At 37.4% G+C, this 20,481-nt stretch overlaps 1 protein-coding gene across 1 annotated transcript in view; it reads left to right on the top strand.

Annotated features, from left to right (window-relative positions):
* The first annotated feature begins 3,037 nt into the window (after positions 1-3,037).
* cttnbp2 (cortactin binding protein 2) overlaps positions 3,038-20,481 on the top strand; it is a 41,549-nt gene continuing 24,105 nt past the window's right edge. The window contains exons 1-2 of the mRNA XM_079620769.1: positions 3,038-3,346; positions 6,457-6,564. Of these exons, the coding sequence (XP_079476895.1) occupies positions 3,266-3,346; positions 6,457-6,564 (189 nt within the window). The 5' untranslated portion in view covers positions 3,038-3,265. The remainder of the gene's footprint in view (positions 3,347-6,456; positions 6,565-20,481) is intronic.

Here is a 20,481-nt window from a genome sequence, read left to right as displayed (position 1 = left end):
CAATGGAAATGGGAATTGTGGCAATTATTCAACGATCTTAAATATATGTTTATATTGTAGAATAACATTTCTAATGCATTTATAGCACTTTTGTCAATAACTTAGTCTTATGGTGAATATTTGTTATAGAAAGTTCTTAACCGAGGGGGCGCCCACCGCAACCTAATGCATCCTGACCAGTTACCCATTAGCCTACACCCATCCTGACCAGTACCCATTATTACCCATATATTGCACATGTAAATGTGTGTCTGCAGATTTTATTTCGCATATTTAATTACAGGTTAAATTAATTATTAAATTGATTTTCAATGGGATTGTTTCTCCCACAATAAACTAAGGCCTCAGACATTGCAGAGTGTAATCTATTGTAAATGGTTATCTATTTAGATAAACGTACTCTCATTATGATCATTAGCCCACATTATGTTGTGAGTAGCTGACAGAATGCATTGCATTATAAACAGCTTTTCATACTTACGAAAGCAATAACACCAGGAATCAAATTACTTTCTGTGAGTAGCATTCAGTAGTCTTGAGGGTTTGATACCACTTAATTTTTTATTCAAGGACAGTGAGCAATATATAAGGTATTAAAATTAAAGCCAGTCTAACATTAAAGATCAAATCTGTTACATGCAAAGTAATATGCAATTTTCCCCTCAATTTCGTGTAATTTAGTAGGCCTACAGATAAAGAGGGAAAGCTAGGGCTAGAAGGCAGTAATGTCAGAACCATTTAACCTTAGCCAGATACAAATTTAACAAAAAAGATGGAATGACCCCTACTGGTTTTCACTGAGAGAACTATGAACTACATACATTACGTTCCAAATAGTTATTCTCCTTTCAGTCACATGTGTAATGTGTGAACATCATAATCCGAAATCCGAGTCCTTGTTTTTTTGGTCCCCATGAGGAAAACAGTTTACAGAATTATGTTTTTGAAAATGCAGAACGTTTTCTGTGATGGTTTACATTTACATGTAATCATTTAGCAGATGCTTTTGTCCAAAGTGACTTACAAATGAGGAGAACAATAGAAGCATTTGAACCGACAAACCGACAATATGTACAGTATATATAAACAGATATACAGTATAGCTGTTTCTTGAAAATGTCTAAAGACTGCACGGGTTCAGTTTGGCAGGTCATACCAGCAGGGAACAATCAAGGTAAAGGTCCGTGGAAGTTATTTTGTGTCTCTTTGGGATGGCACCACAAGGAGCCGTTCACTTGCAGAACGCAAGCTTTTGGAGGGCACAAGTGTGAGTTTAGGTAGGGGTGCAGTGCCAGTGGTTGTTAGGCAAACATCAGTGCCTTGAATTTGATGCGAGCAGCTATTGGCAGCCAGTGCAAATTGATGAAGAGAGGTGTGACGAGCTCTATTCGGTTTGTTAAAGATCACCCTCACTGCCGCATTCTGGATCAGTTACTGTCCATGCTAGAAGGTCTGCCAAGAGACCATTACAATAGTCTAGCCTGGATAGAATACTGGTCTGTAAAGAATAGCTGATCATCAATTTACTGTCCTGGAAGGAGTTATGGTTGATGATCCTAACCTATGAAGAAGATTTTATGAAATGTTTGGTTGGCCGAAACCACAAGTCTTGGTAAGTTTGACATTAATGTGATGATGTTTCATCCAGCAAGAAATGTCTGTTAGGTTTAGGCGTGGGTTACAGTGTGTGTGTGTGTGTGTGTGTGTGTGTGTGTGTGTGTGTGTGTGTGTGTGTGTGTGTGTGTGGTTACACTGGTAAATACAACTTAAACGTGGTTTATGAGGACATTTCATAAGTCCTCATAATTCAAATCAAAAAACATAAAAAACAATGTTTTATTAAAAATGTAAAAATGCAGAATGTTCCCTGTGATGGGTAGGTTTAGGGATAGGGGCAGTGTGGGGATAGAATATACAGTTTGTACAGTATCAAAACCATTACGCCTATGGAATGTCCTCACAAGTATCGCAAAACAAACTTAGAGATAGACATGCTTCTTGAATCCTCAGGAACAGGTAAACATTCATCCCATACCATACCCTTTTTATATATAGGCTATCTTTTTTTCATTACAATAATGATAAAACTGAATGTTTACCTTTTAAATTTATATTTAGCAGAGCATCATTGCACTAAATTTATTCTTTATATCTTGCTTCAATTTTGTCCTGTCATGACTTTCTCATCTTGTTTTGACCGATGTTTGAAATGACCGATGTTTTGACCAATGTTTTGACCCTCTGCGTCCAAATAATGAGCGAAAGACATGTAGGCTACGTAACATCAGAGAGGCATTATTCATTTCATCACCATGTGTCATTTTGAGTAGTTTGCTATTATTTTTTCTCATCACCATTGTGGGCACCCAGCATTCATAAAGTTATGTAATGAAGTGCAGTCTGCTTTACATTTGTATTCACATGCTCACCACAAACACTAATATAGGCTAATAACCAGGATTTGAATTATGATTTCATCTTTGTGGGGGTCTCTTTAAAAAAAGAAAAAAGTAGCCTATGTGCAGGCACGGTGTGTGTGATAAATAAATTGCTTAACATATATTGAAGGAAAAAGTGCTTTATTTGTAATTTAAAAGAATGGTGCTGATGATTTTTAGAGACCCCCACAGGTGTATGATTTTACTGCTTTCATGGGAGCTCAGCTTCCACTGGCTCCCACGTGATTCGGACCATGCTAATAACATTTGCTCTATTGGGGGATAAACCATCAGTTTCCTTTTCATACCTTTTTAACGTTTTATACGAAAAGGCCTAGCAGTTTAGTGAATTATTTCTCCCTTGAAATGTGTTACGTAGTTCTTGGGCTATCAAACCATTATTGAACTGAGCCTACATTTTGAAAGACATCTTTATGCATGACGACTCAAAGGCATCTCAGTCATAACGTTAAATTCATTATAATCTCTTTACCACATCTTCATATAGGCCTACAAAATCAACTGGCGACAGAGAGGTTAACCCAAGCAGTGCAAAAATAGGATCGCGTTCATGTCACTCCCTCAAAAGCTGTAGGTTCACACCTCTTTTCAGGTTTACATCTGGACTGAGCTGCACAACCTGCGCCCCGTCAAAATCTAGTCCTCACCGGTCATCCACAGCCCTGCTCAACCCATTTACAGCTGAAAGATGAATTATTGGTTCTCTGCGATTCTTTTGCAGCAGTGTAATAGTTAAATCAGTGCCGAATGCGTTATTTGATGTGGTGTGTGGTGCCTAAGCTTGAACAGTCCTCTACAGTGAGAAGATGGCGTCGGACGGAGCGAAAGGGGAGCAGCCACCTCCGCTACAAACACTGGTAACCACTGGCCATGGAAGCGTCGAGGCGGTGAGATACATTTACGCATAAAATGACATCTGTCTGCCACAATGAATGCTAATTATAACAGGGAATGAATGGTGCCAATAGAATAGGAATCGTCCTATGCTGTGAATCAGAACTATCAGTGGATGTGTAACGGTGGTCCGTGTGTAGGCTATGTGGAGGAGATTTAATTTTTGTATTCATTTTTTTTTTTTTTGCGGGGTACTTTGTAGTGCTTTCACATTTAGATATCCTTTATTTGGGGCAGAGCACAGTAGGCTATTGTTTAAAGTGCGATAATTATTCCTTAATGTTTCTTTAATGTGCAGCTGCGCGCGATTTGATATTACCATGGTAAGCCTAGAAGATGGTTACCTTACAATTATTGAATAACAGTTAAGGTGCTAACGTTATCTGTTTTGTCACGTTTCGAGATCTACCATGATCATTTAAATCGATTATCAACTGCTTTTTAGTATGGTTAATTGCACAATGTAATATTTAGATTCATTAATAATATAGATTGTATTCTTTAATAATAATAATATAATAATAATAATACACACTAATAATAGCCTACATACATGTAGCCTATGTATGTGTGTGTATGTATATATATAAATAAGAATAGATTAACCCTTACGGAAATTAACCATGGTTTTACTTCAAATAAAACCAAAAAACTATGGTTGCTATAGTTAGACCAAAGTAACAAATTAACCATGGTTTTCCTACACTAACCATAGTTTAACCATGGCATTACTAAAACTGTGGTTATACAATTAGTAACCAATCTGCCCAAAAACATGGTTAATACACTTTTACTACAATAAAACCATGGTTCATTTGATGCATTGTGATTATGATGCTACTTTAATATATTTGAGTTTCACACATTCTGATGACAAGTCAACATATACTGTATAAAAAAAATCAATATTACTCCATGGAGAGATGCTATAGAGCCCTCCAGTACAGTTGCCTGAGGTTCTTCTTGCTCTCAAATGTATTGATCTGCATGCAGTGTCTTACGGTAAAGGGTGGTCTTTAGTTTCAGTAGTAAGATTTGTCATCATCTTACCATCCATCTTTATAAATTGATTTGCATGACAGAAAACCCCCCCACCACTTTAGAGTGCTATAGCCAGCCATATAGTTTATTGTTTTAGCAATGCATGGAGTCAAGTGGCACACAAATGTAGTGAAAAGAGAGATGTAATGAAGCGGAGGCGGGTTGGGGATGGGGTGGGGGGTGTTCACTGGAGATGTTTCTAAATCGGTCTGAATTTTAGTGACTCAGCTGGCATAGTTCAGAGTACTGTGTCACCCACCGATCTGAGCTGCTTTAACTGCCCGAGGCCCCTTTACATTTAGAGTTGGGTTGAACAGGTGCGCAGACTTCAGCGCTGCCCATTGGCCACTGGTGTTAAATTATAAATCTCTGTCTTGTGCATCTACCCAGACACCTTTCTCAAGGGCTACATACCCTTACAAAGGAATGAATGAATGGTTTATTTGGGGGGAGCTTTGTTTATCAAGTTTACTTGAGTGGTCTGAACCCATTCATTGCCAACATTGCTTAAGAAAAAAATGGCCTTAATGGCTCTACATTGCATTCAAGCAGGGATTGTGTGCTCAAGAGCATCTCCCACTGACCAGTATTGACTTTTTTTCTTCGACCTCAGCATACTAAAGTATTGCTTTATTTGTGGATTCTCACAATTGGCTGGGGTTGCAAGTCTTATCCAATGTCTCATTAATTTCTTCAAGAACAAACAACGAAAAACAAAGATGATAGTGACTTGCATCTTTAAGGTGAAAGAAACCTTAAGTTTCAGAAGTGAATCATTTGATAAAATCTATGCTAAGATCAGTGTTGCAGTTAGGATCATACCTGAAAGACTGGACACATTTTGATTAACCATTCACTACTCTCTTATTTTTCATTACACTGAGATAGGGCCTAAGTCACATGTGCTAGTTAGGCTAGCCCTTCTCTAAGAGACTCGTGAGAGTCCTTACTTACAATGGAATGGAATACATATGGAATGGAACATTAGAAGTTGGTCTTTAACAAGGTAGACCTTCTAATTAAGCACATCATTTGAGGAAAGGTCACAAGAGCTATATTAGCCCTAGTTACAGGCCCTAAAAATGAAAAATCAAATGCAATTATATAGTCACAGGAACAAGTGATACTTTTTTGGGGGGGGGGTTGGGGGGTTGTCGAAAGCTCATTTATCAAACCTCACAGAAGCCATTTTCTTTGCCTTTTTTGTGATCTTATACCATTCTCTGGTTTTTATTGCATACCCCTAATTTAACTATATTGTAGTCTAAAATATTGCCTTCAAAAGACAATAAAAGTATCACTGCTCTTTAGTTACTCCGTATGTTATGGTAAAACAGAATAAAAATGCAGAACGAAAACCATAATAAGTACTAAAACATGTCTGTTGGGCATTATAATTTAAAGGATGGTTTTATAAAGCTGTATAATTCATGAATTGTTTTATTAATAGCTCATTAGACTTTTTTAAATTATTGAGGCGATAAGGAAAAGTAGGTCTCATTAAATGCAGTACTTGTTTTCGAGATGAAGATGTATCATTTTATCTTTTCCTCTAGTTTTACTTTTAGAAATGCATGTAAACTGATATTTATCTGCAGATCATTGCCAAATTATAACCATCATCATATCAGACACAAGCATGAAAAACAAACAATGTAATAAAACCTAATATTTTATTTATGCAATATCAATATCGTTAGTATGTACAACAACAATACTCTTAGTATTTACAAGGATTTATTTGTATTTATGTTTGTGTAAAACATGTAAATAATTTCACAGATTTAGGGACAAAATACATATTTTAATAAAGATTTGTATTAATTGATTTTATTGGTGTCAGACAAAGCTGTCCAGATCATTGCATCCCTAATTACTACGCCAGGGAACTAGACTGGTTTGAAAATGAGTTGGTTAATATTTCAGTAATAAAACTTTAATGCAGTGGGCAGTGAGATTGGTGCCCACTCAACACCTTCTCTGCCAAGGATCTAATAGACCATCTGAGATATGCAGTGTTATCATCCTGTTACAAGGCTCGTCTTCTTGCTCTGTCTTTCAGAAATGCGAGCTGAACATCGACAACCTGAGCAAACCAGAGCTCCTGACCCTTCTGAGCATCATGGAGGGAGAACTTGAGGCCAGAGACCTGGTCATTGAAGCTCTTAGGGTGAGTATGAAATCTCTGCACCTGTACGCCCTACTTTTGTAGAGAATAACTGTATCAAATAACAGCTTTCTCATTATTGAAGGCTGCATGTGCTCATGTAAGAGCAGTTCGGCACATAGGGAATGCAGGGCCCATGCCTTATCATTATCCAAATCCCTGTCTCTCAATATGCTTTACTAGGAGTTTTAAAGATTGAAAAGCCCATAAATATTAGAAAAAAAAGTTGCTGATTACTTATATGAAAAATCAATAAACCATATATTTATTGCTTAGGCTTGCATATGTAGTCCATTTCCTCTGTTTAGATGTTTTTTTTTAATGAGATTTTATGGATCTTATGCCCTTTTAGTTTGTTTCTGCTCAACTGGATGTTTATATTTTGGGCTGTAGCCACCATAGATCAATTTGGGTTTCGCAATGTCCGATTCTAAAATTTGGTTCCCTTCAGCACTGAATATTTTGTACGCATCTTTGTTTATATTCATCGTAGTTTTAATATATTTTTACAAATTTTAGTTGTGATCTCACCAATACACTATCATTTAAAAGTTTGCAGGCAGGAAGATTAAAAAAAATAAAAAATGAATATATTTATTCAGCAAGAATGCATTAAATTGATCAATTTTAACGTTATATATTTTTTTAATTCTAAAAGCATTTTAGAATTAGATTTCTGAAGGATCATGTGACTCTGAAGACTGGAGGAATGGCTGCTGAAATTTCAGCTTTGCCATCACAGGAATAGATAAAAAATAGTAAACAGTTTCTTTAAATTGTTATACTGTATATTTCACTATATTACTGCTTTTATTGTATTTTGGATTAAATAAATGTAGCATTGGTGAGCATAAGAGATTTCTTTCAAACGTTTAACAAATCTTACTAACCCCAAACTCTATAACGGTAGTGTACTTAAAGAGGTGCTACATGTTTTGGCCAATCCGGCCATATTTTATTTAAACAAATCTTATGGAGATAGGAAGTATTTGAGGGCTTGGCAAAGAAGCTGAATCAAGGGGATTGTAAGGTCATGGTCCGGCATTTGTCCCTATTAATCTTTGCATTAAGGTCAGATGTTCACAACGGGGGAAGATGCCAAGTAAATCTGATTAAGATTAAAAAAGGATATACTTTCAAAATTGAGGTCAGGAGTGTCATTATAATTCCAGGTGTTCTATTTCTGTGTGTCTGTGCGAGTTTCTAGGCCAGTGTATTGACAGAATGATGGGCAAATTTTCGGTCTCCAGTTTCCATCTCAATCTCCCTTCCTGTCTATTTTTGCTTGGTTTGTGCAAGTCTGTGATGCTCGCTTGTGTCATTCCCCCTCTTCCGCTTCACTGTGGGGTGGTTTCCATGCATTTTAGAGGCTGCTCTCGTTGTAATTCTGTTCCCTTGGCTGCAAGTTTTTTCCCAGCTGGTTTCCCCCCCTGCGGATATACTATCTCTTTCTCTCCCACCCTCATCCCTCGTTCTCTTTCCGCAGCAACCAGCTCGAGCACAATGGTCTTGTTTGTTTCCTCAGGGAGATGGTGATAGGGCCAACCACTATGCCGACTTTTAGACATACCAATTTAAAAAAAGCCAAATAATGACATTTTGTTTATTTTCTAGGCCATATTGTAAATACTGCATTTGATACATGATAGATGAAAGCAGCAACCCTATGCATTATTAAGAAGCTGTCAGCTGTTCGATTAATTAGCGAGCTGAAAAAGCTCCGTGCAATGTATCGCTTTTCATCAGAAACAATGGCGAGACATAAGCAGATTAACTGTGAAGTCACATGCCTACAAACCCTCGGACTCGCATTCAGAGCCAGCCCATTATTTCCAGTCACATCACTACACCTCAGTTTTTGAGTTCATCCCAAGAAAAATGGATGGTCTTTGGTGCAGATAGATCACTTTGAAACCGTGACTAGTCCCGTATGGACATCTGGATGTAGAATATAGATGCTCGCAAGCCATTACGTCTTAAGTGTGCTTATTTTCATTCATAAAGCCAAAAGTGTTGAGTGGAGTAATGGATGAATCAGGTCTGTGTACATGGCAGGACTACAGAGTAACCTCTGTCACAATGTAGTTTATTAGTTCATCTTCATACGTTTGCCATTATGTTATTTTTAATTTCCCTGCTGAAAAAAACAGGCTTAAACTAGCATGAGTGTGGGTTAGCAGTGGTTTAGTCCCATACTGTTCACCTTCCAGTAGTTGGTGAAGCTGGTAGTGCTTATCAGTCAACTTTTCATGATTTGAGCCTTCAAACATTGGGGTACTATTTAGAATGTTAAACACTTAGCCTCATTTGTTGGATGGTTATATGTTGTTGAATGGTTAATTAGTTCTTCATTGTAGCAAGAAACAGTATGTCTCTGTTCCAAAACCTCTTGAGGTTACTTTGAGTTAAAGGTGCAGTGACTTTTTCCATTTTTCTGCGAATTTTCACAGCCAAAATCCAGTCATTTCGATAGAAATCCACACGATTGAGGGCGAAAGATTTCCACACGCAGATTTCACTATGGGATCAAGTTGGTCACTCAGATTTGCTGTGTTGACCAACAGAAAGCTGCTTGGTTTAAACTTTGAAGCAACTTCGCAACTCTATTGACAATAGTCTACCTTTTTTTTTTTGCCTGCAAATTTTGCCAATATTTCACTAATGTGACCACGTCTTAATACCTTCTTGAAATAAAATCTCATCAGGGACCTCATGTGAAATGCACATGATATTTGACTGATTCACAAACAATATCAAGGAAGTTTGGTGTTAGCATGTTGCTAAGTTAACTCCACAATTCTCTAATCAGAATGAAATGCGAAGCACACAAATATTTGATTTAAAAAAAACGTTTTATATTTATTGTTTTTGGTATTGAATGAATTCTAGGTATGTTTTGTTACATTTATCTTGCTTCTTCCGGTATCTTGTGGGACAGTCTTCACATTGGTAGCACGCCTCTGAATGCCTTCAAATGCTGCCTATGTACAGTAGGCACTAGGTAGGCAGCTCTTTAGGTTTTGAAGCAGAGTCTGTGTGTACCTTTAGAGCCAAGTAGTTCACAGCTAATCGCCATTTTAATTTTTAGCTTACTTTCTTTGTGTAACCAGGTGTTGTTTTACCAAAACTTACAAGAGCTTTGCCAAAAAACTGACCTGGAATAATAGACAAAATGGATTGGAGTAGTGTAGGCTTTCAGAACTATTAATGTGATTGGCTGCTTTTCTGCCTATCTATAATGATTAGATGAAGCCGTTCTGAACACACTCTCTAGCACTGCCACGTGTGCTAATGTCAGGTCATCATCGCTGAACGAAACTGGATACAGGTTCATGTATATGAGTGATTGTTTGTGACAGTGAACATGTTTAGCCTCTGATGTGAAGTGAATGCATATTTACTGTAGCCGCTGCCCCAGTTCACGTTCAAGTGGCTATTACAGGGAGCGTTGTGCATTTTGATACATTCTTTTTGTGGTAGGTGTGTAAGAGTTATTTTCCTGTGTGACACGGATAAAAATAGAACACAGACACACTGTTGTCTGTGTACAGGGGCCAAAGTGAACACTCGCCAATTCCCAAATCGCCACTGCCCGGTAACTTTATAGGGAACTGCAATACATGGCTTTAATTAAATTATATTTAATTATTATTTTGTATTTAAATGTTTTAAATCATATTTCAATATTATTTTAGTTTTTAATTAAAAATGTTATTTCAAGGGCCTAAAACCTAACTTTTTGACACACCTGCCAATGGCCAGTGACTTAAGTAAATTTACCGGCCATAAATATTTTTTTTACCGCCCATTAAACTGTTTTTGCAAAAACAGCCAGTTATGACCCCAACATTCTAGCTACCAGTGAAAATTCACAATTCTCTATTCTAATTTCAATACCACAGCTAAAACTACTAGCCTAACTAATATCAATTTAAAACATCATTAAAGACAAGTAACAGTAGTTTTTTTAGGTAGAGACATTTAATAAAGTAATCAAATCTTCACTGTATAAATGAAAATAGTAAATTAATCCTTAGTAAAGATTCAAAAGTTAATCCCTTATAACTCAGAAGCAGTGAAGCAGTGTTTTTTCTATCCTTTTTTTTTCTTTTTTAACATTAGAAACATAAATAGTAGCATAAATATTAGGCTACTGTCACTTTAAGACCTAAAACAATATACCAATTTACTGAAAATTATACACATGCATTGTCTTTCTCGGCTGTTTATGTTCACTCAAACCATAACCAACTGTGTTTACAAGGATTCTCGCCAAGGCAAGAATTTTTTTACATAATTTTTGTGTGAATTTGTCTATTCAAGCGCAAGAAGAGAAAGAGTAGTATTAGTATATTTGTGAAAGACATGGCATTCTGGAAGCATACTTCGGATGACCTTATAATATTATTTTATGATATTATATTATATTATATTATAATTGGAATCTGTCTGTAGCTCTAAATATTGGTATCTCTGAATGCAGAATGAAAATCAAAGAGAACAGCTTGGAGCTGTTTGTGTTCTGTTAGAGAATCTCTCTCTCTCTCTCTCTCTCTCTCTCTCTCTCTCTCTCTCTCTCTCTCTCCCCCCTTTCCATCACATTTTACATTCTATCTGTCAAATGCAAGAAGCAGAACCGTAATTCCACATGCACGTGTCTGTAAGATCAGCTTAGCTGATCCTCACGCTGCCATTCAGCGAGGCAGGCGACAGTCAGCCGAGTGTTTTTGCGTGTGGGTGGCTGGATGGATGGACAGAAGCGCATGTTATGAGAATATGAGAACACTATCCAAACAGTTGAAAATCCCTTTAATTTATAGACCCCCATCTGAGGTATTTTCCAGCGCCCTCCTGTTTATTTATAAGTGCACTCTCAATCATTTGTAAACACGAACGATAAAGAATCATTGCAAAGTACTGGAAATTCTAAATAGGCAGAATAAATCAAGCACCACAAGCATCGAGTCAGCCATTTTGTTTGCTTTTACCCTAATGGCTTTCTTTTTGCCTGAACAATTTAAGCAGAATTTACCAGAAAAGAGCGCTGAACTAGTATCCTTCAAGCTTTTTAGTGCAGTTGTGTGCAGAAGTGAAAGAACGGGGGGACCAGCATTTCATAAAGTCAACTGAGTCATCAAATCTAGTAGGTGGGAATCAATAGAGTGGTTTTGGTGTCCAACAGGCAAAAATAAAGAAAGTTTACAAAAATTAATCATTTGAGGATTTTGAAAATGTCAAAATTGATTTTGAAACCGGTTTAGCCAAGGTTGAAGGAGGCCTGCATCACATACTTTGCTGTGTCATTTTGAACGTGATGTTGTTAAATATGATGGCACGGTGGCAGGAAGCGTCCCGTTTGGGTGATTAGCTGTTCGAGTGAGCGCTCAGGTCACGGGCACCATGTTAACTTGCTGTTATTTCTGGCTGGAGGCCAGATGAAGACCAGCCCTGTTGATGTGACAGCCGCCGCTCCACTAGACTCCCTTTGAGAGAGATTAGGGTTATGATGTGGAAATGTTGTCTTAACCCTCCCAGCCTAACAGCACACAGATGCCCCAATATCATTAATAATATAATCTATTATTAATCTATCACATTGTGTCCTAAGATAATGGAATTGTCCTGATGCACCATAATGCGTAATATTTACTAGATTAGGGTATTGAACAGTATAATGTTGCAAAAGTTTATATTAATTAAATTGCTGATCAGATGGTACAGAAATGCTCTCAGTCTGGAGGGAAAATGAATACATATTTTATTTGTGATGGCAGATAAACAGATTTACTTAGAGTAGAAAGCATTTTTAATTTGACACAAATAAAAACTGTGAGACTTGAGAATACAGTCTATTTAATATGTAATTTGTTTTGTACCAAAACATAATGTCCTGCTATGCCTAATTTTCACCACCAGTTATTTTTGTATTTTTAATGTTTCGGCAGCTGACAGTACCACATACCGAACAAAATTTGTACCATCTCATGCAGTCTTGTGCTTGTTTGCAGAAAATTGAATAATCTATTGTTTAACTACCGTTTAAAAGTTTGGGGTAAGTCAGTTAAAAAAATAAATATATATATGCCGGTATATATATATTTTTTTTTCAGCAAGGGTGCATTAAATAAATCAAACGTGACCGCTAAGACTTAAACATTGTTACAAAAAAAAATTATATTTCAAATAAATTCTGTTCTTCAGAACTTGCTATTCATCAAAGAATCCAGAAAAAGTTTAAGAAGCACAATTGTTTTCAACATAATAATAAGATGTTTCTTGAGCATATTAGAATGATGTATGAAAGATCATGTGACACTGAATTCAGCTTTGTCATCAGGAACAAACTACATTTTAAAATATATTAAAATCAAAAACAGTTTCTTTTAATTATAATTACATTTCACAATATTACAGTTTTACTCTATTTTGGATCAAATATTGACTTGGTGAGCAATCTGAGCGTAAAGGTGATGATACACAGGGCAACTTTTTGAACAATGTTGCTGGGCAATCTTGCCGAGCGATTGTTGCTAGGGCACTTTCCTATTGAAAATGGGCAATACATTTCTATGTATCAGTCGTGGGCCTTGTCTCATCTGGTTGCCCAGCAACATTGCCCAGCAGCATTGACCAAAATGTTGCCCTGTGTATCATCACCTCAAGAGACTTCTCTCGAAAACATATCCAATCGACCCCAAACTTTCGAATGGTGGTATGTGTGTGTAGCACTGCAGATTAGTGTTATTTGTAAAGTGAATAACTTTAAAAGGTTCGATCCGATCAGCCCGGTTCAAATAAGTAGAGTGGTAATCAGAGGTTACAATGCCTCTTCGTGGTCAGTACAGTTTCTGTTTGTTATTCTATATTGGAATCATGATGGATTAGAGACATTGTGACAGACTTCAGGGGTATCCGGCACAAGCAGGCCTTTGTCGATGTGTAGTCCTTCTCGGGGTGGTTTGTCCTTCCCACTGTCTGAGGAGATGACACTGTTCTGATATTAGACTGAGACAAGATCTTGCTAGCATACAAATTGCTGCTTATAGTCCTTGGAGAGCAAAAAGGTAAGTGTCTAATTGTCCTTGCTTACCCTTAAAACTGGCTGCCTTTAAATGCATCCCATTCCATCTTTGGCCATTGTGTTGCATCTTGCGCTGTTGTCGGAGAGCCCCTAATCATCCAGTCTGAGATTTAAGTGCAAATTCATAGCTCAACAGCAACACCATTCCTGAGTATTTTCTCCTTAGAACGGCAGTGAACCAAAGACAATCTCACAATCATGGTTTGAAATCGCCAGTGTTTCTTATGTCACAAACTACCTTGTAACCAATCACGTCAACGTGCGGGCGGGATTTAGCATATCATTGACTATGCTGCGAAGCAGGGGAGTCTGAAGAGAAGCCAGGTTATACCGGTTTATTTTTCTGTTGATATGGAAAATCGAGTACATTTAGCTATATAGCGGGTGAATTATGATGTACATGTATATATTACGATGTTACGATGCCTTTCTCCACTGACGTTCTAAGTTTTTCAGTGTTACTAAGGATACTAATTTTTAGAAGGCAGCTGTCTGACTCTGAGATGGCGAATGGGAACATGGTTCATGTAACATTAACAACACATTATTAGCTGTTCGATAATGTAGTCAGGCTAATCATATTAATTACAGTTATGAGTCCGTCGTTATAAAGAGTGATACCATTGTGCAGCGTTTACTACATTAAAGTTGACCGAGGGGATCTCTGAGCTGGTGCGAGTGAGTGGAGGCGGGGCTAATTTGCATATTCATGTATCCACGTGTACTAAATGAAGCAAGGGTGTTTACATTCAAGCTATTTTAAGACATGAAGAATTTTTTTCACAGGGGAAAAAAAGAAACATTTAAATGTGTCATCAAAGATGAGTTTTAAGGGATATAATTATTGACTACAGGGGCACTTTAACCACTCAGTCAGAAGCTGAATACTCGCTGTTTAAAATGTCAGTTGGGATGTTTAGTCACTTCATGTGCCAGTAACTAAAATGTCATCAAACTCGTTGTTATCAGAGCCGTGTTTTTTGTTGTTGTTGCCAACCTTAGTTATCTTCTCATGAAGATTGCCAGACATCTCTATTATTAATCCTTTAAAAAAAGAAAGAAGTAAATTAGCTTTACTTATGTCAGCCATTTCACATGATTTGCAACTTGCTAGTCAATTGCTGGTGGTATTATTTGGAGAGACATTCTCATTCGAGGGGGGGGGGGGGGGTATTTGATTGGACAAAAGTCTGTGTAGTGCAGGATGAGTGCCTACACCAGCACCATCAAGGTAACAGAAGTTCAGCTTTTGAAAAATGCATCTCTAGATTTTTCATTCCACTTCATTGTGTTCTGTGTGAAATACAATTTGATCTGCTACTGGAGTTAGGAGTAAACTAAAGAACGGGACACACCAAGTTAGCTTAGTTTTGGTGTGTTCTGAACCATTCGCTCTAGTTAGACGCCGTCTGTTTTTTTGTTTGTTTTTTTGTGGCTGCTTCAGAATGTTGAATGAATCTGTGTCGGGCTATTGGTGAGAGAGAAATCTGATTTGTTGTTCAGCTTAGCGAGCGAGTTAGTGCACAAGACCAAAAGCGAAAGTGATGAAAGCGAGCAAAGAACAGACAGATATAGACAAATATTTACTTGTACGCAGGCGCAGAACACACGTGCTAGTTGACAGTCGACTTTAGTCCTTTTTGTGTGTTCAAGCGCAGGTTTTTGGCTGAAACGCAGCCGACGAGAGGCGACAACACAATCAACTTTCTTCACCGCTGGTTCTTTGATGTCGGCTTAGTGTGTCCCGGACTTAAATATATGGCTTAAGAGCTAACAGACATGGACTAAATGCCACAGAACTCACATTTTGATTTCACAGGTCTTTCTTTAAGAGACTTTCTCTTCATTCTTGAATTTCTGAACTGTTTGTGTCCGAGAATTTACTATCAAGCCAAAATGTGGCACAGACTCGCACTTCCTCTCAGACTACACTGTGTACATCCTTAAAATAAATACGTTTGTACTACTAAGCTACCCTGAAGGCTAAGAAGACATAAATAATGTAGGATGAAACTCCTCAGGCTCATGGACATTGCTTAAAAGTGATGAATTTCTTTTTCCTGAATATTTCATCAAGTCAGTTAATAATTTCCTGGACTGGTGTAAGAATCTGTTCTAGTATAGAAACAAGTCTGCCGTATACTGTATGATGCAATCCTTTATTCATTGGCTGTTTGAAATAACCTGACATATTTATGGAAAAATTAGTCATCCATTTTGAGCTTGTTTTAGCTGCTTGAGGAAAACAAATAGTGTCACTCAAAATGGAGCTGCCTACATGCCTGTAATGAAGTGCAGTACAGATAGAAGACGCTCTTTATGTGACGCATACATGGTCTGACTCGTGAGAGTTCTTGCTTCCTATCAACTGAAAATAGCATAGATATGGTTATGTTTTTATATTCACATAGTGAATGGTTATATGAAAACATACAAACAAGAATGTTGTTGTTGTTGTTTTTTAGGAAACTTGCATGTCTGAATCTAAGGTTGTGTGCAGGCTATGGGTTTCACATGTTTATTGGCTTTTCTTAGATTGGTCTGCGGAGCTCCTCACAGAGATGTAGTTCATTCGAGATGGTAATTAAAATAGGCCTCAAACATCATTAGAGAGGCATGACCAGTTTTAGCGTTCCAGCAGTGCCTGTCGATCTAGAGGCGGAAATGTACTGAAACCCTCTCAAGTTCTGTTTCAATGACTCGGTGGGGGGAAAAAAAACTACCATCCCCCAACCAACCCCCCACCAAACCCTCATGCATTCAGCTGTGTTAAATAATTAAAGGATGTATGGCTTCCTTATATAATGACGTTGCTATAAATACTCAGCATATGTGGAGGGGATATCTGTTGTGGAGAAATTGGGTTCCTTCATAGTAGACGTATATGTGTGTGTGTGTATATATATATATATATATATATATATATATATATATATATATATATATATATATATATATATATATATATATACATATTATTTAGTAATTAGTATACATATACAGTATATATTAGAGCTGCACAATTCTGGATAAATTGAGAATCATGATTTTTTTTGTTTCAAAAGGAGATACAATTCTTCCATGATTCTGAACAGACAAGGAAACAAAATAACATGTTTAGTAGAATTTAGTAGAGGTTCTGACAAAAATGTTAATTGTTGCAGTTTACTTAAATTTTTTTTATACATTTTAATGAATTATTGAAAAAAAAAATTGGTTTGAACGAATGATTCAATGACTCACTCATAAATACTTTACTTGTTTGAGCTTGTTTGAACGAATATCTTGAATGATTCAATGACATACATTTTTAACAGTCACTTGTCACCACATATGATGTAACAATGGATATAATCGTTATTTGGAGCATTTTAGAGCCTGTGTCTCTTATTGCAAAGGAGAATTCAGTACTGCTATACCATGCGCTGTTTCTCATGAGTACACTGTAAATTCCTCTGTAAATAATGGAATTTGCTTTCGCAGACAATCAGCAGGTGTTTTGCTTTATGTGTGGTGTGCGACTGTGGCTTGTGGTTTAATCTTCCTAAGTGCATCCTGTGAGGAAAGTTTAATATATGGTTTTGTTTAAGTGTGAAAACCTCAATGTATGCTTAACAGGCACTTGTCACTATAGCACGCTAGCCTTTCTCTTGTGACTTGATGATTCACTCATTTGTGGCAACTGCTTCTGAGCTGCTTCTCTTCAAAGAATCCAAAGAATCTTTTCTCTTCTGCAAATGCCAGTGAGCCACTGCTGTGACCTGTTTATGTAAGAGCTCCTCGTGGGGCTGGACTCGGATGTTTGAGCCATGTTGCTTCGACTTTGACAGGAAGAGAAAATCAGGGTTAGTCGTGATTCATTGCTTCACATTGTTCACAGTACGGAAAAATGCCCCAAGTGTGGTACACATTTATGTAACATACGGGAACATTACGTGTGCTTGAGCGTATGTATTAGTATAAAGTGTTTAATCCAGGTCAAATACCTTTATCCTTATCTTTAAATATGGCTGAATCTATCCCCGTCTCTCCTGCTCACCCATATAGAAGATGTCATGCCGCATTTGGGATATATGCAGCAAAAGCGTGACTGGCTTTCCATAAGTGAATCCCAAAGGAAAGCCGATTTCTGTGTGTGTGAGTGTTTCACATCAGAGTAAAGCAGCGCCGTGAGCCTAATATGAATCTGACCCAGAAGTGAGTGTGGGAGTATGACAGCTCCTCTTTACTTCATGAGCGGTGCTGTATGTAGTAATGTCTCTATATGGCATCAGTGTCTTGTTATTTTGATGCCGACTTTCCTTCCTCTCAGTGGAGATCAAGTTTGTTTGACTGTTTTTCCTTCGTTTTGACATTCCCTGCCGATTTAGTGTTTATAGACGACTTGTAATTAAATGTGCAGGATTTCTTCATTGCCGGAATTGTTTGTTATTGATTTTGTCTCTTAACTCTGTCAGTTCTGCTTCACTCAGCTGCGTCTCATTAATTGGATTGCTACTTTTATTAGATATTTGACAAATGGCACAATGTCATTTACCCTATTTTGCTTGAACAGATGTCATGAGAATAATGTTTCTATCACGTAAGCTGATCAGTATACCCACTGAAGAGACAGCAGAAACCAGCCACATGTGCTGGTACAAGCTATTATTTTAATTGAAAAATACTGTATCTATACCATAGTGTGTATATATTCTATATGAATTTGGATATTCAATGTGAAAATATGTAATATACAAATATTATTACCATTTAAAATAAGTGTTTTCTATTTTAATATATTTAAAAATGTAATTTATTCCTGTGATAGCAAAGCTGAATTTTCAGCACCATTACTCCAGTCTTCAGTGTCACATGATCCCTCAGAAATCATTCTAATATGCTGATTTGGTGCTTTTATCATTATCCGTGTAGAAACGGTTGTGCTGCTTAATATTTATATTAATGATTCATATTTTTGTGGAAACCGTGGTGCATTTTTCAGGATTCTTTGATCAATTAAAAATTCAAAAACAGCATTTATTTGAAATGGACATCTTTTTTAACATTAAGAATGTCTTTACCATCACTTTTGAACAATTCAATGCAAACTTGCTGAATAAAAGTATTATTTTAAATACTTTAATTTAAATTGCGTATTCACTTTCGACCTTAGGCACTAAGGGTTGTACTTATGGGTTAGGGCTAGTACTTGAATGAGAGGGTATGACAGATGGTGGTTGGTACTGGAGGTTTTCAGATGGGGGGTGGGTTGGTCTGTAGGGACCCCTCGGTTGCCCAGATTCTCTCTCCCCCTGTGGACCCTGTCCTCTCCCTTTACCCCCTGAATAGAAACCCCTAGTGCCCTAATTTTCTACCAAAACCAAACAATACACAGGCTCTATACCAAATGCTATACTGCCTGATCGTCAACATGGAGCCATTCAATCTGTCCAAGAAAACTACTGTGAAAATGTTTGACTCAGAATCTCTTCTACTTTTAATATAGTGTTTAACTGTGATGTGACTGTCACAAGACTACATTTCTTAAAATGTTCCCCTCCACCAGCCTGATGCCTTTTGATCTCGCATTTGGGTTAGGAGAGCTGCGGAAGTCCTTGGCCCACAAAGCCAGCTCTGTGTTGATCTAATTGAAAGGCCCCTTGTGAGAGTCTTTGGACATGCACTCACATTCAAACAGAAGAGACACAGAAAAAGAGCTTTCTCTCACAGAAAAGCCTTACACATGAGCTAACCTCTTCTAGTCAGTGTAATATGTCTGAGGGTAATGCTGGAAATCCATGGCAGATTTTTGGGGTTTGTGGCTCCCATAGAAACGTATCACTTGCATTGGCCTTGGCTTGGTCCAGTTCAATGACATTAAGAGGAAGTGACTTGATACTTCACCTTTCAACAGAAATTGTCACACAAAAAAAAGCTTAAAAAATGTGTTAAAGTGATTTGGATAATTATACTTTTTAGATAATCATACTCGTAGGGAAAGTATATTGGCTCTTCCTCACCTTGGTTCCCAGTTTCAGTCATCCCCGTCACTCCCCTCAAACCGTCATTGTCCTCCCCTCTCTCTCTGCTCATTTTCAGTGCCTCTTCCCCTTTGGCAGGGTGCCCTGGACCCCTCACTCAGCCAGCGCGTGCCTGTAAAGGTTAATGCTAATAATACCAGAGACCTGCCTGAACTCCACCAGGAGTTCTGTGTACACAATTTAAGCTCAAACTCTGGCAGAGAGAGTATGTGAAGTTTCAACAGGGTTTCTTGTCTTATTCATCCCCTAAAAACCGAGTCAGATCAGGACACGTACAGTAGCTGTTTAAGTAACCTTGGCTTGGCATTTAATGGGCAATAAGATGTTTCCTGCTTCCTCTGCAGTCCATCATTTGGATGCCAAAAAACTAAAATGGGTTACTCACAAATTGCTATGATATTGATGCATATTAGCTCATGCCTGCCCAAATATACATATTAAAGAGATAGTTAATCCAAAAATGACAATTATGTCATCGTTTACTCACCTTCACGTTGTTCCAAACATCCTGTATGAATTTCTTTATTCTGTGGAACATTAAAAGAAGGTACAGCATTTTGAGAAATGTCGTCTTTTATATATATATATATATATATATATAAAATTTAAGTGAACTGGCTCCAATGGTGTTTGGTTACCAACGTTCTTCAAATAAATGTTGTGTTCTGCAGAAGAAAGAAAAGCTATCAGGTTTGAAACGACATGAGGGCGAGTAAATGTCCCTTTAAATTAAAGTGACAAGAGTAAAAAATGGTCTTGCAAAAGCTAAATTTTGACTTAAATTACAAGTGGATTACAGAAATGTATGATATGGCC

Source organism: Phoxinus phoxinus (genome assembly GCF_949152265.1).
Source record: "Phoxinus phoxinus genome assembly, chromosome: 8".
Classification (NCBI taxonomy): Eukaryota; Metazoa; Chordata; class Actinopteri; order Cypriniformes; family Leuciscidae; genus Phoxinus; species Phoxinus phoxinus.
This window is presented reverse-complemented; position numbering and strand designations above follow the sequence as displayed.